Source organism: Azolla caroliniana, unplaced genomic scaffold, assembly GCF_043228905.1.
Source record: "Azolla caroliniana isolate FFs.n. ecotype wild unplaced genomic scaffold, voAzoCaro1.0.p SCAF_9, whole genome shotgun sequence".
In the NCBI taxonomy this organism is placed as follows: Eukaryota; Viridiplantae; Streptophyta; class Polypodiopsida; order Salviniales; family Salviniaceae; genus Azolla; species Azolla caroliniana.
The window spans coordinates 3361099-3387820 of NW_028230444.1; the positions used below are offsets into that span (position 1 = coordinate 3361099).

General features: G+C 35.4%; 1 protein-coding gene and 1 long non-coding RNA gene across 8 annotated transcripts; both read left to right on the forward strand.

Annotated features, from left to right (window-relative positions):
• Positions 1 to 979: 979 nt before the first annotated feature.
• On the forward strand, positions 980 to 16406 carry LOC147859895 (uncharacterized). Of its 7 annotated transcripts, none has more exons than XM_087325115.1 (18): positions 981 to 1271; positions 2072 to 3037; positions 3178 to 3276; positions 4426 to 4632; positions 5250 to 5453; positions 6005 to 6232; positions 6581 to 6820; positions 7256 to 7453; positions 7729 to 7932; positions 8480 to 8719; positions 9104 to 9298; positions 9551 to 9775; positions 13915 to 14067; positions 14151 to 14663; positions 14771 to 14854; positions 14938 to 15147; positions 15660 to 15721; positions 15801 to 16406. In XM_087325115.1, exons 2-18 carry the CDS (start codon positions 2299 to 2301, stop codon positions 16149 to 16151), a joined length of 4152 nt encoding a protein of 1383 aa, XP_087181241.1. In that variant the 5' UTR covers positions 981 to 1271; positions 2072 to 2298; the 3' UTR covers positions 16152 to 16406. The 7 variants fall into 7 exon arrangements, with proteins under 7 accessions (XP_087181244.1, XP_087181241.1, XP_087181242.1 ...); XM_087325116.1 differs by having other exon boundaries at positions 7268 to 7453; XM_087325118.1 differs by lacking the exon at positions 9551 to 9775 and having other exon boundaries at positions 980 to 1271.
• Positions 16407 to 22173: 5767 nt separating this feature from the next.
• LOC147859896 (uncharacterized) lies at positions 22174 to 22849 on the forward strand. The gene is made up of 3 exons (XR_015530276.1): positions 22174 to 22409; positions 22506 to 22571; positions 22778 to 22849. It is a non-coding gene; the product is annotated as an uncharacterized LOC147859896 (long non-coding RNA).
• Positions 22850 to 26722: the final 3873 nt, after the last annotated feature.

Sequence of the window (26722 nt, forward strand, 5' to 3'; positions counted from 1 at the left end):
GTGATTCGTTAATCCATAACAAAGGAAACGACTTTGTCTCTTATAATGGGGTTTTACAAATTCAATCCCCATCACCTAATGGTTAAAACCGATGCCATTTGTAGGATACTAGCAAAAATGATTCTAAATAATGGTTTACTTATGTATGAAACATGGTCAACATATGAATGTTGGCATTAGCAAAGTTGTTAAAGATATTGATATGTAGGCATGAGTGCATTAACATGAGGAATGTTAGTGGAAATCTAATGCTTTGTGTTTGCTAATAAGTAATATGGTAACTAGTAGGTTCCCCTTTATAAGCCAAGCTTTGTTACTGTCACCTCTTGTGATTTCAGTATGCCTCTTTGATAAAAATATAGGAAGATATCTTTCATACTACAACCAAAATGAAGGGTATTTTGAAAACAATCTCTCCAATATGATGCATAACGAATTTCAAATCATAAAATGTTTATATATTACCACGAGAAACTTCAAATGGGCATTGCATAATACAAACACAGTTCACAACCTCACATACATGGAACAACCTTTTTACTACCATGTTATTTATTGGGTAGGATTCTCTTACAAACTTGGTCCATGGAAACTAGTTTCATTTCCACACATTTTTATGTAAAAAGACATACGATTATGTTTGGATTGTTTCCCGAGCAAGACCCAAAATCCGTGTCCCCAAATCAGCACACGTCTGATAACGATTACTCACGTTAATGAATGGGAGGTTAAGCATAAGTTGGGCGATAAGCACCAACAGACTATATAACAGTCATGATCTGCAACATCATATCCTAGATTCACATTATATTATGTAATATGTATGTATACATACATATACATATACATATACTGTATACATATACATTATGATATACTGTATACATATACATTTATGTATGTATGTATTTTGCAACATTGACGGACGTGGTCGTAACGTGTACAAATTTAACTATAATTTCATCGAGACTTTCAAGGCTCTGTCTCTGTCTCTCTGTCTCTCTTTGTCTTCTTCTACGCGACAGCGACTGATGCATCAGATGGGTTTGTCCGGAACAAGTGGGTTATCGCCAGTGACAGCGAGAACTTACTGTATGTATGTATACAGGTGTATCACCGTCATCACCATCGATTCATACCAACAGACACCATCTGACCTTCATACCTTCCTTATACACACACCTCGCCATCCGTATACTACTTGTTGTCATCCCAGAATTAGGTCTGAACTGCCCTTGGGAGCTCAACCCTAATGCGGCTTCCCACCTCTGGTATGTGACATTGAGAGAGAGAGAGAGAGAGAGAGAGAGCGCTTCTTCCTTTGTCTATCCTGAAAAATATGGCTGCGTTCGGTTTTAGATTACCAATGCATTGAAATGCCACCTTATATGGAGGTTATTGATATTGCATTTAGGTTTTACCATACACTAACTACTTAAAGAAAGAATTGATTTGAGATGTATGCAGAGGTTGGAAAGAATTGATTTTTGATATGTATGCAGAGGTGATCCATTCTGTGTTGTCATCTTTTGTGGGGGTTGAATGTGAATGTGGAATTCTCTGCTCTTTGCGAATGATGGAGCCATAATTCAGCATTAATATCTTTAGTATGACTAAACTAGCTCCATCACCATGACATAGTTAAATTGCTCCTTTATTTAGGGTTCTCAATCTTTGGTTTAAGCTACTGAAATCCATGCCATTCTATTCTCTCGAGTTGTGATCTGCTCTTTGCGAATGATGGAGCCATAATTGGGCATTAATATCTTTAGTATGACTAAACTAGCTCCATCACCATGACATAGTTAAATTGCTCCTTTATTTAGGGTTCTCAATCTTTGGTTTAAGCTACTGAAATCCAAGCCATTCTATTCTCTCGAGTTGTGACCTGAATATTTCCACATGAAACAATACAAAATTATGTGACAATACCAGATATTTGTAGTGTCCAAGTTATCTTGTGCCATTCAAGTGGCTTAATTGATTGTGTGTTCAAAGTCTTAGTTTGCTTATGTGGTGACATCAGTACTTGTTACGGATGTAATGTAGCATGATTATATTTGTGTTGCAGGGATTTATGTGAGCAGGATGTTTATGTGAAGCAAGATGAATTTCTTTAAAGAAGTAGCATGGGAAATAAATGTACGTAAGGAATAGAATGAGAGCCCAAAGACATGGATAAAGCTATATGGTTGGTTCATGAATATCAATAATCAGTACTTCATGTTTTGATTATGAAGAGTGTGGTGGAAATTCAAAAATGTCAAAGTTACTGATAAAGAAGATCAAGCATTCAGAATGAGTTCACAATCAGACACATTTTTGAATACAGGGAATGAACATGTAGCCATGGAAACAGCTGATAATGTACACAGCATTCCACAATTCAGTGAAGAGATTGCATTTGATAAACTAATAAATATTGGGCCTGAAAATGACAATTCAAACATGAAAGTAATCAATGCTCATGAATTGGAGAGTAACAATGACACAGAAATAAATCTAAATGCAAAGGAGCACAAGAAACAAACAGTTGTACAATTAGAGGAACAGGTTACTGAAATTGTTCCACAAGAAGAACAGGTTCCTGAAGTCTGTGTAAGAATGAAGAATTCATATGTCAAGACCAGTTTCACTTGTGATTCCAGTGTAGAAATGGACGATGAAGATAAACAACTTAGAGAATATTGGACTCACGCACTTCAAGCCAGTAAATCATCTGGAGAGATTGTTGAAGAGATAGTGAAAGTTATGAAGAATCATCAAAAGACACATGATTTGATGTGCCCCATGTGTGGTTCATGTGTAACAAGAACAATTATTCTGCGCAAAAGGAAAAGATCAAATCTGATATCTGTGGAAAGATGGTATCCAGACTCTTTAGTCCAAGAATCGGAAAGGCAACCAGAAATCACTGATGAAAATAATACATCACCCCAGTATAATGGAGACGATAAAGAAATGGAAACACAGGACAATGAACAGTTCACAGAAGCCTATGGATGCTTGACATGCTTTTCACTATTTTTTGAAAAAGGTTAGTCTACCTTACATCCAAGTTACTTCTAATCTCTTGGGTCTGTATGGACAAATGTACACATTTTTATTAACGTGCTTAATTTGTACTATAAAACTGTTAGATTCGATAATAATGACAATAATGTTATATGATAACAGGTTGTAAACTACTTACTGAAAGAGAAACGTTTGATTGTTTTCCTTTCCTGTGTCCATTCTATCCATGGGGAATTACTACTTCGGATTCTAAAAGTTCAGGTATTCTAGTTATGTATATTGGGAAAACTCAACCTTAAAATTACTGAATGGAACATAATTACATATATATATGTGTGTGTGTGTGTGTGTGTGTGCTTGCTGCATTTAATCGGGACAGATGTCAATTCGCAAAACATTGGAAAAAGCTGAACCAGCATTGAAATGCTAAATATCATAATAAGGAGACATGTTTGTTGGCGATGTGCATATGTACTGGACAACCACACATGTGATACGAGCAAAATGCACTTTCCAAGCAGTAGCTATTCACTGATATTACACTTTTACTTGGTGGATCATTGTACATATTACTTGTTGCTCCATTTAGAGTCTGTTCCTAGCAATATCTGCAGCAGTCTTTCAAGAGTCATAGATTTAAAGCACATTCTGATTGACCCATGGAACTTTCTTATGATTATTTGCAGTGGTGCCAATTGTTTATGAAAAATGGATAGAGTAATGTCTTCAAAGCGGTAAATATTACTTTAGGACTTAAAGGCAGTGCAATGCAAGCTATCTCCCTGATTATTCCCCCCACATAAATAAATTAATGCGCTGAAGAGGCAAATATGATCTATTGAATCCAAAATAATATAAAGTGAGCTATCTTCTCTCTTGCTCTTAGAATTTTTGTATTCAATGTTCTAATAGTTCTGCAAGATATGCCCCCAATGCAAGGGTATACATCGATCTTTTCTTAATTTATTGGAGATTCTCACAACTTTGGAGTTATTTAAAAAAATTGTCCATGACGCAAAAGAAAAATACAAAATTTCTATTGGATCCACTACCAGCATGTTGCAAACCACATGAAACCTATTATTTCTGACTTTGACGATCCATCTTCCAGTTCTGCACAACGATATTACTATAGAATCTGTTGAATAAGCTTGGAAAGTTAATTATTGTTGGGATTTCAGGGTCTCAAGATTTTAGATTTGTAACACACTCCAGTTTAACACATGGGTCCAATACTAATTGGTATGTTGAACCAATCTCACGAGTCACAGCTCTGCGGCTTATTTATGGCTACCAATTTAGTCCATATATTTTCTGCCTTAGAGTTACCTTGACTAGCCTTCTAAGTTCACTTGTACCAATAATCTAAACTAGCATTGTTATTGCCAAAATATCATCTGATTTCTGCAGGAACTGCTCAAGAGATTTCTAGTGAGAAAGCAAATGGCAGAATTTCTACTCAGAATATTCCAGCTCTGTGCAACGATATTAATATAGAGTTTGTTGAACAAGCTGGGAACATTCACTATTCCGAATCCAAAGGAACACATTGTATAAGTGTGCTTGCACCTGCCTTGCTCCCTACCTACCCATGGGGATTGTCTCAAATATCTGCAGGTTCATACATCTTTGGTATCCTATTAATCTTCTTAACAATTATAAAGTCCTTGGTGCAGTAGACAGTGTTTTCCTGCTTGAATTTTTATTTCAGAGAACTGGTATTGGGAAATTACCTTTGTTGAAATCCTAGATTTAGATTTTCTTGGTAATTACTTTTCAATTGGATCAGAACATGCATATAAACATCATTTATATTCAGATGCAAAATACTTATGCTCCAATGGAAAATTATATCTGATTCTGTGATTCCATTTTCTAAACTAAATTTCTGCCAGGATTTCGATGTAAGTTTAGCTGGATAATTTCTGAATTATCATAATTAACTAAATCATTCTCGTACAGTAGAAGAAAACTAATAGAATATAGGGTTCTGAAATAGACTAAGGATCCTATTAAACTTCGAAATGGGGAGTATATGTTGTGGTTTCCATTTGGTCAATGTAACTTGATGGATATGTATTATGGACTTTGTTGTTGCATCCATCAATAGATATGTACATACCATTGACTATACATTCAAAACATGCAGGATTTTTAAGGTTTTGACAAATCTTAACTGTTGAAGTCTCTCTACTTATGCGTAACGAGCTAAAAAAATCATCTAATATCTGCAGCACTACATCCAGAACTGTCTGTTGAGAAAGCTCGTGATGAAACTTCTCTTGATAACATTCCAGAACTGAGAGACTATACTACAGAGAGCATCAAACAAGATAGGAGCCTTCAATACTTTTCATCGGAAGGATTACATTCAACATGTGGGATTGTGCCTGATTTGCTGCCTCCCTACCCTTGGGGATTGTCTCCAATATCTTCTGGTCATTACTGATAAATCTTCTTAAGAATGATTAAATTCTAGGTGTTTTCTTGCTTGAACTTGTAAATTGTATTGTGACATTATGCTTGTTGGATCCTTGATTTATTGGTTCCTTGTGTTTAATGATGGTATGTATATAAATACTATTACTATCATATGTTTGAGATACAAAGCTTATCCTCTGTGCTCAAATGGAAAATTATAACTGCCCCTCTGTTATGTTTTCTGATCTTAGTGCACAGTACTATTATGGTTCCTGACTGACTATATCCTATAGCTGAACTGGCAGCTTCATGTGATTCTGGGAACCAAGCAATGTGATATTTTTTTAAATTATTACTTAGGATTGACTGATTCTAACTTAAGTTGCCAACCTGAAAGTGAGCAGAAAAGTGGTTCTAAATTTTTATAGGAAGGCACTATTTATGTTGGGATACAGAAGGTATAGATATACAAATATGTATAGTCATTAGAAATACTTATGGACTTGGTTCTGCACTACAAGGCCTACAGGTTTTTTGTGGGTAAAAGTTTCAGTTTTCATTAATGCAGGCTCAATTGATCGTTCTTCATCTGAGGTGAATTATAGTTCTTACAAAATACATTCTGTTATTGGTGACCTGGAGAATATTTCTTCCGATGTACATGAAAATGCTGTCAATGTTATAACATCTGATTTTCTTTCTCAATCACCATACAATGAGACCAAGAATATGCATTGTACTGATGGGATTGGCTCTGCTCTTTCACCTGAGTACCCTTGGGGAACATTTTCAAAAGGTAAATATATGCTTTGTACTAAATATTCTTTTGTTTTTGAGGATAAAAAATAAATCCATGTCTATGAATTTGTTCACTTTTCCATACTGGAGGAAAAAGTACAGTAAAAGAATAATGCAATGAATGACGCACATGCGCAATAAATCAAGAATTACAGTGTCCTCATCAAAGCCAGTTGCTATACTCACCACAACAGGATACTCTGGAATATTGCCTTCTAATGAGGCAACTATCATAGATACTAGAAATAGATACAAAATTAAAAAATAGCTAAATCAGTCCAATTTTGCACTCTACTAGGATTATGGAATTTTGGTGGTTATCAATTTGGGTTGTCGTTTGCTGCAGAGTCAGCAGATCATTTGTCATCTGCAGTGGAACATAGTTCTTACAACGTAACTTCAACTTGTATCGATGGTGAACTGAATATTAGTTCTTACAATGTGCATGAAAGTGCTGCCATTGTTACACGAGCTGATGTTCTTTCTCAATCAGCACATTATGAGGCTGAGAATAATCATTGCACTGGTGGGCTTGCCTCTGTGCTTTTGCCTGAATACTCTTGGGGAACATTTTCAAAAGATGACGGTAAGCTTAATACTGAATGTTCTTTGTCTTTTGAGTTTGTTCATTTTTCTATAATGGAACACAATGATGTACAGTAATAGAAAATGCAATTAATGCACTAAGAAAGAAAGAAAAACATTAGAGAACAAGATGAGAAAAATAGTGCATTTCAAAAAGTGGAAAGTGAGAATGTGAAAACTTCAATTGTGATGCATAGAGTTCAATTCATACACACTGAGAAATGTAATATCTCACACAAATAATAGTATAAATGTAATGAGCTATTCGTGAAAGATAACTGGTATTTACTTGAAGCAGTTGTTTTTCTATTCTTGACATATTAAAGGGACATGTGCATAGAACCTACTATAAGTTATTTTATATTTTAACAATTTTCAGAGTTGCTATGGTAAAGACATCACATCAGAGGTTTACACTAACTTCTTATATTTGCAGCAAATCCTCCAGAATTATTTATTGATATAGTAGCCGATAGAAATTCTACCCAGAATATTACAGAGCTGCATATTGATACTGTAGAGAGCGTTGAACAAACTAGGAATGTGCAAAATTCATCATTTGAAGGAACAAATTATGGGCTTTCAACTGCCGTGCTCCCTGTATACCCTTGGGGATTATCTTCAGAAACTGCAGGTAATCAATATACCTCTCTAAAATTCAGAAACTTTCTGTAAGAAGTGTAAAGACCTGCATGCATATTAGGCCATTTTTCTTTATTTACTTGAATTTATAAATGTTATTATTTTAAAATTTCCTTTGTATTGTTTTACGGAATGAGTTATATACTGATTGACTGCTTCCTATAGCTGAGCCAAATATTGATTCTGGGCAACAAGCATGTGACATTTTTGTTAATGAACATTATATTATTTGAATAACTTCTTTCGTTGATTATCTAATATCTCCAGCAAACCCTCCAAATTTGAGTATCGAGAAAGCCAGTGGGAAAACTTCTCTGCAGAGTATGGAAGAGATGTGTGACGGTACCATCCAGAGTACTGATAAAGCGGATAACCTTCAAGATTCTTCACAGGAAGGAACACAATTTACATGTGGGGTTGTACCTGCACTGCTCCCTACCTACCCTTGGGGATCATCTCTGACACCTGCAGGTTATCACTCATACATCCCTCAGAGAATCCTATATAAATGATTAGATGCAATAGTTCATGTTTTCTGCTTCAATTTGTATGTAGATAGTCATATGGTGAAATATATCTTCGATTTATTGGTTACCTGAATTTTTATGTCTTGGAAAAATCAGATGTGATGCATAGAAATATTACCATAATTACTACCTTATCTTGAGACATGGAAAACTTATCTGACCGTAGAAAATTTTATCTGATTGAATATACTTGCTATTATCATGCTAGGCTGACTGCATCCTATTGTGCTGAACACTTGACTACATATTATATTGTCATTATTGAAAACTTGTGTTTAATTGATTGCTGAGTTATGTAATGAACCTGAAACTGGGCCAATGACCTGTTACGGAATTGTATGTCATATTATTAATGTTGAAGATATAGGGGATATAAACATTAGAAATAGATACAGGTAACGGAATTCAGGAATAGCTATATCAGTCCGATTCTGCACTATTAGACATATAGAATTTTGGTGGTTATCAATTTGGGTTGTCACTTACTGCAGGGTTAACTGATCATTCTCCATCTGTGGTGGAACATAGTTCTTACAACGTAACTCCAAGTTGTATTGATGGTGAACTGAATATTAGTTCTTACAATGTGCATGAAAATGCTGCCAATATTACACAAGCTGATGCTCTTTCTCAATCAGCACATTATGAGACTGATAATAATCATTGTACTGGTGGGCTTGGCTCTGTGCTTTTGCCTGAATACTCTTGGGGAACATTTTCAAAAGTTGAAGGTAAATACTGAATGTTCTTTCCTCTTTTGGGTTTGTTCACTTTTTTATGATGGAACAAAATGATGTACAGTAAAAGAAAATACAATTAATGCACTAAGAAAATAGTGCATTTGTAAAATTGGAAAGTAGAAATGTAAAAACAGCAATTGCAATGCGTGGAGATCAATGAATCTCAAGGGGAATGTAATATGTAAGGAATATAAGTGTAAATGGGCAGTTCATGAAAGATAACCAGTATCTACTTGAAGCAGTTTTTTTTCTATGCTTGACATATTAATGTGGCATGTACATAGAAGCTTCTACATGCTATTTTTATGTTTAAGCTATATTATGAGTTGTCTAAAGTCGTTATGTTAGAGATTTACACTGATTTAATATCTGCAGCAATTTCTCAAGATTTATCTATTGATATTGTAAGAGGTAGAACTTCTACCCAGAATAGTTCAGAGCTGCATATTGATACCATAGAGAGTGCCGAACAACATAGGAATGCTCAAAATTCATCATCTGAAGAAACAAATTGGATTTCAACTGCCTTGCTGCCTGCATACCCTTGGGAACGGTCTCCAGAAACCGAAGGTAATTGATATACCTCTCTAAAATTCAGAAACTCTCCTTAAGAAGTGTTACAATTATCATGCAAAGCCTTGTTTTCCTTATTTATGGTTATTTGCTAATGCTATTATTTCAAAATTACCATTTGTATTGTTGCAAACAACGAACTATCATGCTTGATTCAGCCAGCCATGTTTGAGCTAAAATTTTATGTGATTCTGGGAAACAAGCATGTGAAAGTTTTGTTAATGAATGTTTGGGTTTGACCGATTTCAGTGTTGGCCGATGTAAAGAGTAGTGCTTACAGTGCGTGTGAAAGTTCTGTCAGTGTTGAAGATATAATGACCGACGTTCGAGACAGTTCTATCTGTGTTGGAGATATGAAAGCTGATGATATTTCTCAATCATTATATCATGAGTCTGAGAGTAATAATTGTGCGTGTGGGATTGGGCCTGTCCTATTACCTGAGTACACTTGGGGAACATTTTCAAAAGTTAATGGTATGATTCCTAAATATTCTTACCAATCCATGAGTTGGTTCATATTTCTATATTAAGCAAAATGAATTGAATGAAGATGTAGATGAAAAACTGAATGTCTTTCTGTAAGCAAACTTATGGGAAATCCATTGTTGCACAAGAGAGGTTTTAAGGAAGTTGTAACCCATACAATTCTATAAAATAGTAGACTGATTAGGAAGCTAAGGTACAATGAGGTTTTAATGGAGTACAAAAGAAAGTGCAATAAATGGGTTGTTCACAATTTTACATGGTAATAGAGCAACATGATGCAATAAAAATGTTAATTAAATGAAGGTAGAGATATTAAAACTCAATAAAGCAATTTTGGAAATGGCTATGGGGTATAAAGATGAGTAGGAAAATTGTTTGTTTTTGATGGTTGTTGGTTCATAAAGCTATACCAGTTAATGGGTGGCGAAAAGGAAATGTAGAGATGTGCCCTTTCTGTACAGATATAATAGAGACTGCTAAACATTGTTTGTGGGGTTGTGGTTTTGCTCTGGACATATGGAAACAAATCATAAAATTATTAACTCCAATATATCCTAGAGCAGTGTACACATTGGGTGCAGTATTATGGGCGGTGGTACATGATAAACCTATGGTATATGAAAAGGAGGAGGTTGCAGAGGCTATTGTGATGAGACATGGTTTCATGGGTTTTTTTTTGAACCCTTTGAATCCACAAATACAAACTGATAAACCTCAAATATGGCAATTGGTAAGTAGTATTACAGTTTGGTATATTTGGAAGGCTCGATGTTTGAAGGTATTTCAGAATGTGACTGAAAGACCTGCCCAAATAATTTCTGGAATTTGGATAGAGATTGTGCATAATCTCAGAGGGTTTTTGATAGTATAAAAGGTAATACGCATCAAGCGGAGCTTAAGCGTTTGGAGTTTCATGCCATTTGGGACATAGGTATATTTTATAGACGGCGTTTTGATAAGGTGGAGGAGTGGTTCTACTCAACACCAAAGTATTTATTTAAGCTGATGGTTAGAATTTAGAAAAATATAGGGGATTGGTGGTTTATCTTGTATGTTTAGCCTTATGGCGCTTTCTAATACTAATGTAGTATCTTTTTTGGGAAAAAAAAAACTCAATAAATTTTTCGGAAGTACTAAGAAATCCATTGTCACTCGAGAGAGGGTCTTACACAATGAAATTTTAAAGAAAGCAGGAGTCATAGAGTACTATAAAATAGTAGACTGAGTAGGAAGCTAATGTATTAAAAAAACTGATTTGAAGATGGTTGAAGGATGAGCTGGCATTTCTCTTTGATGTTCTTAATGAGGAAATGGCTTATGCTATGGATTTTCTTACCATAGCTCCACAAAACAGAAGCAGAATATAGGCCAATATCCAGCGAGGCAGAATTAATATTTATCAGCTCCAAATCATTGTTAATTGCATTGTTTATATGTGAAATAGATCTGTCTGGACCTCCCAATGCTAGTGTCACTTTACATTTGCAAGTTTTTCTTCAAAAGCTACTTGTGAATTTCTGTAGAGCTCTGACCGAAAGACTATGCTCCGCATGCACAACAATGTGCTCCTGCGGACAGTTTCTGACTCCTCTTGGACACTCATTTTCAAACCTGCACCTAGGTAGTTTGTTACTGTCAATTGTGATGACGCACATAGTTATAGGAAGTTATATCAAAGGACAATGAATAATGTAATCATGGAACCACTGTCAATAGCGGCAAAACACAAAGCCATTTGAGTTTTACATCCAGGATTTATCTATAATGTTATGCCTACAAATATAAATAATATCAGAGCCTCCTATTTGTTTTTGATCACTCTGTCAGGAATTCTATGTGAACAAATGTGTTGCATACAGAGTTATCTATGTGAAGGCAACCCTTCATCCACCATAGTAGAAAAGTCAACTCAACCTTTTTATAATGAAGTAGACTAGTTGGGCCCTATTGGTCTCTTATATGGGATATATATTTTGTGGGCTATTAAAGTAGTTTCATCACTGCAAGAATATTCACTCTTAGAATTGTCAGAACATTTTGATTCTGTCATACTGTTGTTGGGGTATATATATTCAAAAAACTACAAGCGATTCTTCTGTTTGATCATCCTAACTGTTGTTTTGTTAAAACGATTATGCTATAGATTTGAACTATTGACCATCTCGCCAGTTGTGGGTACCAAATCACAAAAAGAATATCATCTGATATCTGTAGCAATGCCACTGCAATTATCTAGAAAAAGAACAAGAGCCAGAACTTCTACTCGGAATAATTTAGAGCTGCATGATGCAGCTACAAAGAGTATTCCACAAGCTGATCTCCTTCTGTATTCTTTGTCTGAGGAAATACATTGCCGGCTTGTACCTGCCTGCCTTCTTGACTACACCTGGGGATCAATGTTACATATGGAAAATTCATATTAAGAAGTGGAATGACTCATATGCAATAGGCAATTTTTCCAGTCACAGTATATTGTGGCATTACTGTCGGTGGCAATTTGCCTCTAAAGGGGCTGTCTGCTAGTTTGAGAAGGCCACTAGAACAAATTATTGTAAAACCTGTATTTAAGGATGTTAAGTATACTTGTATATTTGTATTAAATAAACTCGATGATCTTGTAAAAAGAGTTGAGCTGTTTTATGAAAATAGATATGTACAAAAATTTTCATTTATATGTTTACTATCAATTTCTCTATCTTGCAATCTCTTTGTTAATCTTATTCCATAATACATAAATCTATTGCAAAAGACAGGTAATGCATTACATTGTGCTATACATGTAATGTTGAAGCATTTCTTTATCTGCAAGTTATTGGATTTATTGCTTATGTGAGTTTTATTTTGATCATGCATATAAATCCTAAAAGTTGTTCTACTTGGAAAGCTATTCCTTGTAAGCAGTTGGTTTCACAATTCTATTCTTCATAATCCAATTCCAATTTCAGTAGCTTAGTGCTATCCAGTTATACAACTTATGAGTCTGGTAGATCTCATCATGTTGGTTTGAACCAGTTTGATTAATTATGGCAAACCACAGAGTGTTGTGTGTAATTTTCTCCCTCGGATCTTGAACAATCTCTGTTGGGATTCCAGGTAAGAAACGTAGGTGACTATTGAGTTATGGTCATGAAGCTAACCATTCAGAGATACACATTGTTGACTGGAGTTGGACAGTGAACTTGTAGTTAGAGAGTGACATCTGTGATGCTCTTGTCTTGCTTGCCCTACATAGAACACGGGATTCTGCACTCTATGCTAATAAGGAAACTACATGCTTAGATTCATGAAGAAAATCGGAAGTCACAGACATTGTAACCAGAATCAGACCTATAAATATTCACGCATCTATGGATCAGCTCTGTCATCAGCATAGATCTGAACTGAACGTTTTTGAGGAGGGTACACACTTGGTTTATGTACATCTGGTCAAATAAAATCCAGGTTCGAGGTTTCCGGGCATTCTGCTTAATATTTCATGTATTTGTGTGACTGCAGAGCTATCTCCTCCAGAGACGGACAACACAGTAGAGAATAATGGTTATACATGTGCTTTTGGTCCAATGTTGACCAATTCCTCATGGGGAGCATTTGGAAGAAATGCAGGTAGTGTATATTAATGAGGAACAGCTCTAACTGAATATAAGTTTCCTTAGTTTAGGTAGATTTCTATTGATCCTTTCCTTTACCTTGATAAGGTGTTATGAGCTTAGCATTCTGTTATGGTAACATATATCAAACAAAATGCAAAATTGGATTGTAAAGTGATGGAGAAGGCATCTGATTCCATTGGATTAAATATCATTTGGCATGTTATCTTCCCATCATCCGACATGAAATAGAAAAAATGAAAATTATGGTTGCGACGTGATTGGGAAGGATCTGATTACATTAGATTAAAGGGAATCTCTCATCTAACCATTTTTTTCTTATAGATCTCAGTCCTACAGAAAAAATGATAGCTTTTCATGCTTATTTTTATGTTCTTTGAATGTAGAAGTATATATCCTTTAATGTATAGTGTTGCATGTGTAATCTTTACTTGATTAAGTGATAATGTTTGTACCTGGTTTCATGTATTTGAATTTCCCTCTTCAGTGCTGTTTACAATGGAAAGTACGGTGGTGCAGGAATGGAAATTTGTGAAGAACGGAGGAAAGTAAGCTCAATTACAGGTTTGCAAAGTCCAAAATCAGACACTATTAAAGCAGAAGTTGCAGATTTCACGTGTGGGCTGTGTCCAATCTTCTCTGAGTATTGTGGGGGTCACACTTACTGGGCAGGTTTTTTTCAGATGCTTCATTTATCTCACTCTTCTTGTTTGCTAGGAGTGTACAAGCTAAATTGATCTGTTTCCTTTCTATAGCTGACAGGTTGGACCAAACTGCATCAGAACAAGTAAAAACTTATATCCAGCAGGAATGTAGGATAGAAACCTATGAGACCACTGATGTATTATCAATGGTATCATCAAAGGATGATCAATTCTCAAAAATAACATCTTCCTGGCAGGAAAATGACCATGTCGAAGTAGTCACCATCTTCAATGCAGCTATTAACATCGATGAATCACTGGATTTGAGAGATAAAGGATCGCCTAATAGGGGTTGTAATGATTCAGAGGATTCAAATGGAGAAAGAAATTTTCAACATAAGTGTGAAATAGAAACTTCAATAATCCTAGAAGATCTACAAGAAAAAAAAGAAACAGTGGAAATAGCAGAGTCGTGTGTTGTTTCACGTGATCCTAATACAGCAGCAACATGCATACTATCAATTGATCGAAGTGATATAGTGAAATTAGAAGCAGATATTGGAAATCAAATAATTCACACGCAGTCTTCTTGTTTCAAGTGGTCCGCTGAAAACGAAAATCCAGGTACATCGTTTTTTTAACTCCTTGATTCATTTTGTTTTGGAAAACTCCTATATCTATGCATATCCTTGTGAGATGGCATAAAGGTATTGCTCTTTGTATCCTGTTAGATGAGATGAAAGTATTTCCATCAGTTAATGAAGAAACACCCTTCAAGCCCTTTCTTAATGGATCCGAAATATCAAAGTCTTCAGGTGAGATATTTCTGTTTGTAAAGATGTTGATGTGTTAAGAAACTCAGGTTAAGATATATTTTTTGTCTTTTTCCAACTTTTAGACTTAACCACTCCATTGTTGGGTAATGAAGACGAAATAGAAGAGGACATTGAGATTAGAGTAACCACAGATACCACAGGCTTACCAGATGACACAAGTAGAGAAGTAAAGTTGTGGGAAATTTTGAAGCCTATTGTATATGGTGGACTTGACATTTCCATTGCTAGTTTAGGAGTAACCTCTGCTGCAGCAGGAGCAAATGCCATAACCAGTATGTATTTTGAATCACTTTTGTCCTGTTTTATGGTATGTTTCAAAGATTCATTAACGGTGAAATATTCTTATGAGTTACTTCATACAGAATTAACACAAGCAATTTCATTTGTTCACCATCATTCTTTTCTTTCAAAGCACTGGCCCACCAGCTCTTTTAAAATTTAATCATAATCTTTACCTTATTGAGCATTTCTATAATAATGTCAATAAATTCTTTAGCTACAGTATGATAAATCAATGTATGTTTTGTAAAATACTAAATAAGCACGCAATAATATTAGTTTTGGTAATAAACACTACCCTAGTATTCAAAGAAACAAGATTGTAAAATTCTTCTCATATTAATAATGAACATCTCTTGGTTGAGATAATATAGTTTTGGAAGAAAAGTGCTCGTTACTTAATATTTCTGGTCTATCTATGCCATCCTGACCTTAGTTCTTTGTCACAATATACATGTGCATTCTTTTGCATATGCCAATAACATACTTGTCTTTGCATGTGTAGGGACTGTTGTATACATGGGCTTAGCAACTTTGCTGTCCGGACTCATTGTATTCTACCATAATGTGAGCAGTTCTTCATGAAAAGATGTGCATTTATTTTCAATATGCCTTTGCTGAGCCATTTTTTCTTTCTTTCTTGCAGGTTATAAATCTATATAGTTATCATAGAGATCACTTTACAGATGTAGTTGGAATAACCATTGGTCTGCATGGAACAATAGCCCTGATATCATATGTTGTTTTCGGTGTTTTATCACCACTCATATATGCATTTTCGTACCGACAAACTGACGATAGGGATCATAAATTTATTCTTTGTTGTGGAGTGACAATAGCAACTGTTGGCTTGCTTTCTTTGGGGAAAGCCAAAGTGTCAAACAAAGGCTACGTCAGAACACTCTGTGCATACATTTTAGTACTGGTTGTGTCATCCATAATAGGTTATCTAACAGCAGAACATGTAGCAGAGCTCCTTGACAGCTGGGGTATTTGAAATAGTCTGGACAAGTAATTTGTGTTCACATGGACTTTTTACCTTTCCCATAAATGTGATGATTTACAGTAATTTGCATTGGGATTGGTGCATTTGGATGTATTGTCCATGGGTCGTGGATGGTTGTGCATGGGTCATGGTCAGGAGAAATCACACTTACAAAAGCTCACCAATCTGGGTCAAAAGCTTGTCTATGTGTCAAAAAACTGTCTCTCAAAATTAAGAAGCTTAGTGAAAGAAATTCCCCTCTTTATAATATAGCTATGACATTCCTTAGACTGTTTCCTATATACAAACTTTAGGTCACAATTGATGCTCGAAACATTCACCAACAAGTAAACATTCAAATGTTGCCACATGCTCATGTAGCTGAGCATGCACCTTCTCAATGAGTATATTCCGTCTCACATTCTCTTTTACCAAATTCCAGAAGATGGATCTAGTTGGAAAGTCGAAACGTTACACATGTGTATAATGTATTTTCTCTCTCCATTAGTGCTGCTCATTATAAAACAAGACATCTTGAAATGGTATCAAATATTTGTTCGTTTCTCAATGTAGCAAACAATTTCTCTTTGGACCAAGATTCATTGTCCTTGTAATTGACAATCAAAGGGTTGATATCACCATCTTTGAATGACCCATGTTCAAAGATTTTTCGAAGACAAAAGTTATAGTTTGTCTAAGTTTAGAATCAAGTTATTAGCTATGTAGATACTACAACACCCATGTGCTTGTATTTAATTTGTGTTTTCATTCTCAAAGATGAGAAAACATTATGTATTATCTAAAGCTCTCTAGTTAAAGTCTCAAATGAGTATTGGCTTCATATAAAACTTGCAAATGATCGAGGACATGCTTCCCGAAAATCTCTAAATATTTGTTTATGCTTGAGAAGGCCCCTGTTCTTTGAATGAAGAGAAAATCTAACAAGGAATGCCTTTTCACTCACTCAACGTTAACAAAAAAAAATATATATTTATTGTGATTATGTTTTGTTGTAATATCCTTATGAACCTTATGTAAGATATTGGACAACTGCAAAATTATACAAGAAGCGTTGTTTCGTTTTATACATAGGAACCACCCCTTATATGTAGGAAGCTAAATGATGAAGAGAGATAGAGAAAAAATAGAGAAGAGAAAAGAATATTATATGATACTATTAGGGGAACAATGCAAACTTCTTAGACTCCAAATCCAAACACAACGCTATAAAACTCTATTTCTTTCTATGACTTTAAATTATAACATACTTTCCTTCTTCCTTCTTTCTTCTACCAAGCCCCTACTCACTTCTTGTAGACCTTCTACTCTTCTATTTTTCCTTTTCTCGATATGGCTAAGAATTCTTTCCTATTTATTCGTTTTTGGTTGTGTTATTCTTGCATTTTTTAATACGTGAGTCTATGTGAGGCGTTTTCATACCACTATTTCTTCTTTGTAATCCCAAATTTATCGTACAAAATATTTTTAGAAACCTTTTTTGTGCATCTTTTCTTTTGAAATTTGGATATCGAATGAAGAAGTTATGAGCTTTTTTATCTATCTAAATCTTTGTATCCACGCCTTGCTTTTTTCTACTTTTTGACACTTTTGAAAACCGCCTCTAACTTTATCCCTTCATGTTCCTTCATTCTTTTTCTTCTTCTTTTTCCAAAAATATTTCGTCCATTAGTATTAAGAAAAAACGAGTTCCTTCATTCTTTGATTGCTATAACTTATGATATTTGAACCTTTCATATCCCGCTTTATTCTTAGATATTTTGCCATCCAACGTATTTGCAACAATCTTTTCTCACAAACAGAAATTGACTTCACACTAAGGATCATACGTGTTCTAGCTAGAAATCACAAGTTTATTAGAATTGTTTTTCTTCGTCAAGATTCAACATTCAAAGTAGGTGCATGAGAATATATATATATATATATTAAAGAAGCTTCACCTTGGTATTAATGGAAAGATGCCGAAAGGCTACAATGAATTCATACAATATATTACAACCCTCATATCCACATCAACCAACATGTCAAGTATCAAAAGCCCTCATGTAGGGTTGTTCCAAGACGGGGGGGGGGGGGGGGGGGTAGAAAAAGCCATCTTGATATTAGAGATCTTAATTTTTATAATTCAAAGATATTAGTGTGCCTTTAGGGTTCAAGCATGCATTTTTAATTCACCTATTTATGTGTAGCTCATTTCAATTTCGCTATATCCACATCCATGGTAGTTGGTCAACAAAAGTGACAAAATAAAAATGTAAGACAAATACATGACTTATCTTCGAAGAAGAAGGATGTTTTAAACTAATCGAGCGCAAACTTCTTATAAATTTTAATAATGGATTCCACAAATTGTACATCCTTCTATTCATTTAGTATCGTCTTTAAAACCTCCCATGAGAGATTGTTTACACCACTAGTACAAGACCATGTTTGTATGCTCATATTCGTTATAGGTTCAATATGGCGGGATCGAGAAGCAACAACTTGCTCGAGACACAAGCCTCATGTATGATGTATAAATGCAATGGTTCACATTTGTGGTTGTTTGAGGGGATCTATAGCTCCAAAAGTGTTGTCAATAGGGTGAAACATTGTGATTGAGGGTGCGGGAATTGCAGAGATACACACATACACACACGTGCATGAATGACCTGAGGGTGTATATAGGCACACACACAAAATGTGGATTTCGTGTGTGTAAGGACGGAGCACAACCCATTTTGTCATCATCATATGCTTAGTTTAGTGTTCTCTCATTCAGATGCTCATGGGCCAAATTTGGCCTTAGAAGACGTTAATATATCTTTCTTTCTTTCTCATTCAGATGTGAATGAGGGTTTGGGAACTGTAAATATACATACACAACAAAATGATAGACAGAGGGTGCCAGAATCGTGTATGCGTGCACATACACGAATTCGGACTAGGTGTGGGTAAACTCAAAGCACAAGCATTCACCAAAAGACTCATATGTATGATCTGTATGATATGTATGTATGTATGATATGACATATGTATGTATGTATGTATGTATGATATGACATATGTATGTATGTATGTATGTACAACATCTCTAAATACCTCCGAAAATTGAAGAGGGCAAGTGAGGGAATCGCGGAGAGGGACGGTGCAAGTCGCTTAGCCGAGGGTAGGTGCGATCTGCATCGTTTAACGTGGAAAAAAAAACGCGCGAAGAAATCATCACTTCTTGGGTAGCCCGACTAGGAACCCGACTCTGTCAAAAGGAGCCCCGCTCATTATTAATGAGCACAGACTGTAAAAACCCTGAATCACTCATTTTGAATCTATTTTGAAAAGAGAGTTTTAGGGTATTTGGAGGGAAGAATCAGAATCACTTTCTAACAAAATCCGAGAGGAGCACCACTTTACGCCAGCGAGCACTTCCCAACCACCTACATTAGATCCGCAAAACAAAGGCAATAATAGGTATGTATTTTCATGGTTATTTTTATTTTTTACATCGTTTAGGGTTTCTTTTCATTTACTGTAACATTTGATCACATGGTTCCATATTCTAACATGGTGAGAGACTTAGTTGTTCCATTTTTCAAATGTATCGTATAAATGCATTGTTATAATTTCACCATCAATATGAAGAAATGTTGAATTAGAAACAACATTTTTTGTATTTTCTTTCAAGCCATTTTCAATGTTTTCAACCAAACGAAACTAAGCTCAAAGCAACACAAAATATGTTTGCTCAAGCATTGATTATCTCACGTACTTAGTTACAACACAAAGGTACGATTATATTGAGCACTTATGCATTCATGTTTACATACGTAGTAATGCAATTATTTCGAGCAGACAGATGTGGATACACATTATAGGTTTGTTATTTTCCTATTGGATGACGACAATGATAATATTACGTAGTAGAGATTACTTAAGCATTGTAAGCATAGATATAATCACCATGAGGACATGCCATTATAGCCAATGAATACCATGTATGTATGTGTGCCTGTATATTCTAAATGTTTGAATTCTTCCAAGTGATCCTTCGAAATATGGAAATCTTGTTTGAATATGGAACCATTTGTTTCTCCTATCCCATATTCTAAATGTTTGAATTATTCCACTCTACATCGGTATCTTATTAAGAAGACTGGGTTCTCAAATATGGTTCTAGACATACAATAGGCTTTGTAATCAAAGTAGGATTTGAAAATTGATATATTTCAAACATTTTAATATGCAATGTATTTGAATCACCATGAATAACATGTTTGTGTGTTGTCTCTGATTTCATGGGCTTCTTTTGTATCCCTTTTTCTTCTTGCTTCTAATATGCCATCGAACTGTATGTGTGGCTTAATTAAAATGTGAGATGGCATATTCTCTCTTGGTGCTGCAATATGTGAGATGGCAGCCATCTTTGGCTGGAGGATAAATTTGGATCTTTCTATATTGCAGAAACATCTTCGAATTAGAGCTCTACTTGTCAGCTGTAATAAATTTGTTGAAGAAAAGTAAATCGTTCATCTGAAAAGCCTGTGAGGTTCAATGGGAGACCACTGCATGATAAGTAAATTAGTTTCAAGCTTCTTGAATCGCAAAATATAAAAAATAAGCTTGGGGAGTTCACTCTTGGTGCAGGAATATGCAAGGCCGCATTAATCTTTGGAAGGAAGATAAACTGACTGATAAGGCTTTTTCCAATGATCCAGTGGCTTACTTTGTGTAAGGTCATAATCTCGTCGAATCAATCAAGCCTCTCCAAATTAAGCACCCTTGCCTGTATAATCCACAAGATAAGTCGATATATCCATGAACATGGATCAATCCATGCATCAGAATCATTGGCTAATGCAGTATTCAATGCTAAGCACCATGCAGTGTGTGATTGATGCATATATCATTGTCTGGCACCCATAATGTTGACACAAGAGGCTTCAAGCGTCATGCAAGAAGAATAAAAATTGAAGGATGAAAAAATGCATATTATCGTCCTATCATATATATCCTGTAAAATTAGAGAACCATGGCAAGCCTTGGTCACTTATTTTTGTAGCTTCATTATTTCATTTTTATCATAGAGTCCACATGGATGTGATAATGTCTTAAATTTGCTCCCAGAAAGGAAAACAAAGGGGAAGGGGAAAAGTTGTCTGGAAAAGATGCTCCTATGCTAATGTCGTAGTTTTCAAATCATTCATAGGGAATGGAAAGAGTTCAAAAGCTCCTTCTGTGTAAATATAAGAGGTTTCAATCTGTTATAGAAAATTGAAAGAGATGCTATTACTTAATGCTAGAAATGCAGGATCTATATTCATATTGGTATGACGTTTGAGTCCAATTTATATGTGTGCAGATATCTATACAATAATGACTTGACTGGGCCAATTCCAGAAGCATGGAAGAACATGGAAAATATGCAAGACTCTTAGTACCTTTTTTCTGGTGCTAGAATCTGAAGCAACAACTGATATTGCATCTGATATTTTTGACACTGAAACATTTAGTAAGACTGACATGTATGATATTGAATATGCAGGCGGTTAAATGGTAACTATCTTACGAAACTATTTCCATCGTGGATACAGAATTCCAGTCTCGTGAATTTTTGAGCATTTTGTAACTCAAGCTTCTAGCAATCTTAAGAGTTAAGTTGCTGGTCCCTGTGCTTTGCTTACTTCCACCCTCCTGTTTGCAGGGATCTTTCCTATAACTATCTCTATGGCCCTGTTCCTAACATTTCAAGTACCACTTTACAGAAATTGTAAGCAGTCCCAATCTTTAGTAGAACTTTTGTGGCTTATCTTGATTGCTTTTTTATTTTTGACCGTTCAATATGGACATAATTCATGTTAATGTAGGAATATTGCTTGCAACTTCTTTTCTGGGGATCAACCAAGCAGAAGCTAAATATACACATACACATACACATACACATCACAATGCCCAAAGGGAGGGATACCCAATCAAGACATTATCTATTACAAAAGTTTCATCAGTAGACTATCACTAGGTGAAAATTTGCCTTTCCTTTTCAAACCTATCTGAATGACCCAAATATTTTATTTGAGTTTAATATATTTGTGGCATTAAGTACACATTTAGTTTTGTAAAGGATAGAATTTATAAATAAATCTAAAATCACATCATTTTAAATGTAAAGTTGGACAGACGCTCAAAATTGCTTTGAACAGCATTCGACTGAGGATAACAGAAATCTCTGCCACAGTTATTATAGTTGTACCTCTTTCAACAAATCAGTTCTGGCTTCAGGCATATCTTTTACCCTTGGACATATCTAGATGTCTCTTTGATAGAGTCTTCTAGTAATATTTTGAAAGACATTATTATGGGGTTGTCTTTATGCAGGAAATTGTCCTGTATGCCCAGTAACTCAATCTCTTTCCAATTCTACTTCATGCATGTGCTCTGAAGGTATTTTTCTCTATAACATACTTTAGATTATTTGAACTAGTCATAAGAAAATCCAAATGGTCACAATCTGTAGAGATATTGGCATCTGGGTATACAGACATGTGAAGTAAAAGTGGATCTTTTAAGACGCCAAATGGCCCATAAGATTGAATGAAACAGAAAGCTTTAATTAGTAATAACTTGATAAACATCTTCCTTTCCGCCAGTATATAAGGCTGAAATTCGATCACCATGAAATGACCTGGAATGATAGCTTAACTTGGAACTAGATCATGAGAACTCATGGCTTCATTAGGGAGTGCCTGACTCCATGGGGATCTATTAAAGCTTGCAACCATAAAAAATGCAAGTATTATTATTCAGCTATCATAAAAACTAAAATGGTAGAGGTCATTTTTATACAAATTATTTGAATGATGTGCATTTAGAGTCATTAGAACTGGATTTATGTGCAAGATTGCCAAACATATCCTTGAGATTTGGGAGTTAAATTATCAGAGTCATCAAAAAGTCAAGAATGCATATTTTTGCGGTTGCTCATCTTATTTGAAAATTGTGAGAGATCATTCCACAAATCATGCAAGGTGTTAACCAGATCTGACTAAATGTACTAGAGATTTAGTGTTGCAATTTTTTCCTATACGATAGCATCCTATATCTAGCAGGCAAAAAAAAATATGGTAACTATGAAGAAGTAGATTTTGATTTCTTTTATATATATGGTGACATCCAATTATAGTGGCAAAACTAAACTATCTGTGTGAAACAAAACTTGGAGAGATCTGAAGTATAAACCTGATGTTGGGCTCTGAAGGGACCTACAAACAGTTCTGACCTTCCAAGGCAATACTCGAAGAGGGTCTAAGCTGCATTAGCTGGAAGAACATCATTGAAACCTAGCTTTGTATGCAGATCTCTGCTCTGTGTATCCTAATCAAATTTCAATGATGCCTAACCTGCATCTGCATTGAGGTAAATGAAGAAATTCCAAGCACGAGTAGTGTTAAGTTCTTGTTAGACTTTACACATTCCTTGCCTTTCCAGTGGCATTGTCATGAGTCTAAGAGCACAATGTAAAAGGAGAAGAGTAGCATTTAGAAACTAGAGGAAGAACTTTGTGTCCATATAAGTAGGACAAATGACCTTTTGTAAAAAAAGTATAAAAGTCACTTTTGGACTCTTCTCATCTTCTTCTTCTTCATTTGACACATTTTTAAGTTAGGTCTCTCTCTCTTTTTCTGTAAATAGTAAATGTATTAATTACAGAATGTATAACTACAACGGACGAGCGGCAATATCAAGTGAACCATATCTGATTCTCCACTGTATCATTCATCAGTTAATTCTTCAACTGCACCTATTCTATAATATTACCTAATGACCAATCCAATATGCCTCTAAGGCGTCAAATGTGTCTATGAAGTCCATATTGAGTATAAAAACAAAAACATTCCGGATATGCTGAGTAAACCATAAAATGGGAATTTCATCACTCCAGTTAGAGAAGCTCATACTGCCAATCGAAATGTCCAAATAGATCTTGCCACCAGACAACTAATAAACCTATGGCCACTATGTTCCTCTACAACTTCACAAAAATAACGGCTGAAGTGGCATTCCTTCGTTACAAAACAACTCCTAGAGAAAGAAATACAAGACTGCCATCTTAATAGTGTCACCCTCTTCAACCAGCTATTGGGCGTCTTGATTTCTTATTCTTTGTTTATCTGGTCTTCTATCATTCATGTGTGCTCACTAATAAGGTGGTGATACACATCATTTTTTGTAAATTTGGCCAAGCGTTTATGATCCCCAAATGACCAATTACCTCAATCATATATGCTCAGTCAAATCTGGAATTGGAGGTTGGAAAATAGTAGCCTTGCAACTGAGACCATATATCTCAATAATTGGAAATTAAATGTTATAACTGCCAAATCCCTCACATGGCTAGAGAAATCCATACAATGGATTATAGTACAACTGCAATGCTAACATGCAGCGTTATGAATAAGTGGGCATTTCTCATCAAAACAAACCCACTACTACGATCAACCAGTCAGCCCAGGACCTGAGTGCTTAGTTTCATCGTGAATGCACTTGCCAAGAGAATTGCACAAAACATAGAACACAAGTCCAACATGAACAGAGTCTCCCACAAGGCCTCCCTAACTGACCACTTTTTCAAACGATAGCAGCAGGGGGGACCAAAGCACAAAAAGTTTACAGCATGATTGACAGCTTACCCAAACCCTAGGGCTGAAATCAAGAAAGTGCAAGATATGCTTACCTCCTTCAAGAGGAGCCAAAATAATTCCCTAACCTCATAGATGCCCTGACCACCCACATCCAACTCGTCGAGACAATCCGAAGGAAAACTCACTCTTGAAACAAAACTAGAAGCTCCGGCACCCGCCATTGGCAGCATCCCATCGGACCTTCCAGTTGACATCCCACTAAATAAATACCTGACTTCATAGATGTCATCCTTTGAAAGCCCTCTCATTTGAACATCCTCTTTGCACATCTCATGGTCTATTAACAACTACACTGCCCACAATGGCACGCGAACATGGTCAAATTCTACAAGTAGTTCAGTGCTATCGCGCGATAATTCACTAGTGGCTGTACATGCTTTCCAACTACAAATTCTCTTGTTTCTTTGATCTTGGTATCTTTGAGGTATTATTCTGTCCTGATCCTTATTGCAGGGAGCAGATAGCAATCAGTGGAACTGAGTGGCATATGGCCCACAATTAGTACTCTATAACTTGGATGTTCCTCTGGAATTGTCTATGTAACTCCATGTAGAAATTTCCAAGCACATCTTGTGTGGATGTTCTATCACCTGCATAAGTGTTCTTTCAGTGTGTTGCAATACTTATCTTAATGTCATCATAGTGTATACATTGGATATTTCTGTATGTATAGAGTTCGACACTTCAGTTGGATGCCTGCATATGTTGTGTGGATATTCTAAAAATCTGAGAACTCCCATTTCCAATTGCTACTTTTTATGAAAACATTTTCAATCTGAAGAAATTATATTTGCAATTAATGATAGCCTACATTTTCTAAACCAACCAGGCACTTCTGAAGGCAGAGGGAATCACTCAATGTCATTTTTGCACATCCTTGATAATATCGGGTGCAGTTGGACTATTCGGAGGTGTAAGTGGAACATTATTAGACCCACTAATAATCAAGATGTTCCCATCTACAAAGAAATTTTTACAAGGGAATTCCCAATCCTAAATTCAGGGAAATGTTTGCTACTAAAGAAAGGTATACATTTATTTTGTGTTGTAAATTGTACTGATTCCATTCTATTTCTGTGCTGCATATCTTTATCTTTTTTTGAAACCTTTACAGAAACCCCTGAGGATTGGGAACCACTAATAGGAGTCCAAATCTTTCTTCATCCATGGCCTTGCCACACGAGGAATATAAGAAAAATGGAACATCTCGTGAAGGTCCTACTTTCAAAAGCACCATTGCAGCTAGCCAAACAGCTTTTCAAGGGTTCCCTGTATTGCCACGTTGACTAATTACCGTAAAAAAATCAAGTCTACAGCTTTTTATCTTGTTTGGTTTAAAATTTGTAATTTATTTAATCACAAGCTTATTTCTCAACTTCTTATATTGCCATTGACAACCTATGCTTTAGTAATAATAGCATTATATTCATAATCTTTTTGTAAATTGTAATGTAATCCTTGGGGCTCATTAGTTTTGTTGTCTCCAAGGAGCTTAAAGTCAGTGAATCGTCGACTTTATTTATATGTTTTAAACTTCGATAAAGTCTCTATGAAAGCCTGCCATATTTTGTAATAGGAAATCATTAAAACATCACAAAAGGTGTTTGTATTTGATTTTGAGTATGAGCCCTGTTAAGGTGTTACGATACTAGCAAGATCGAAAGAGGACTAACGACAACCCCCAATTGATTGCATGTATTCTGAAACTAATTGATTTTGATAATTTGGAAGTTTAACTATGATGGGTTTATTGAACATGCCATTAATGTGATGATTGAAAATGTCATTAAGCATTGCCAAAGAGTGGATTCATGGTTTATTATTGTTCTCAACCCTTGGGTTCCGAGATGTGAATTTATAAGCCATATGTTTAGGTGAAATCTTGTATTGGTG

Bases quoted from the DNA above. Each gene is read 5' to 3' on its own strand.
- LOC147859895 (XM_087325115.1), top strand. From the start codon at position 2,299: ATGAGTTCACAATCAGACACATTTTTGAATACAGGGAATGAACATGTA. The intron at 3,038-3,177 runs GTTAGTCTACCT...ATATGATAACAG, and splicing joins TTCACTATTTTTTGAAAAAG to GTTGTAAACTACTTACTGAA. The intron at 7,454-7,728 runs GTAATCAATATA...TAATATCTCCAG, and splicing joins ATTATCTTCAGAAACTGCAG to CAAACCCTCCAAATTTGAGT.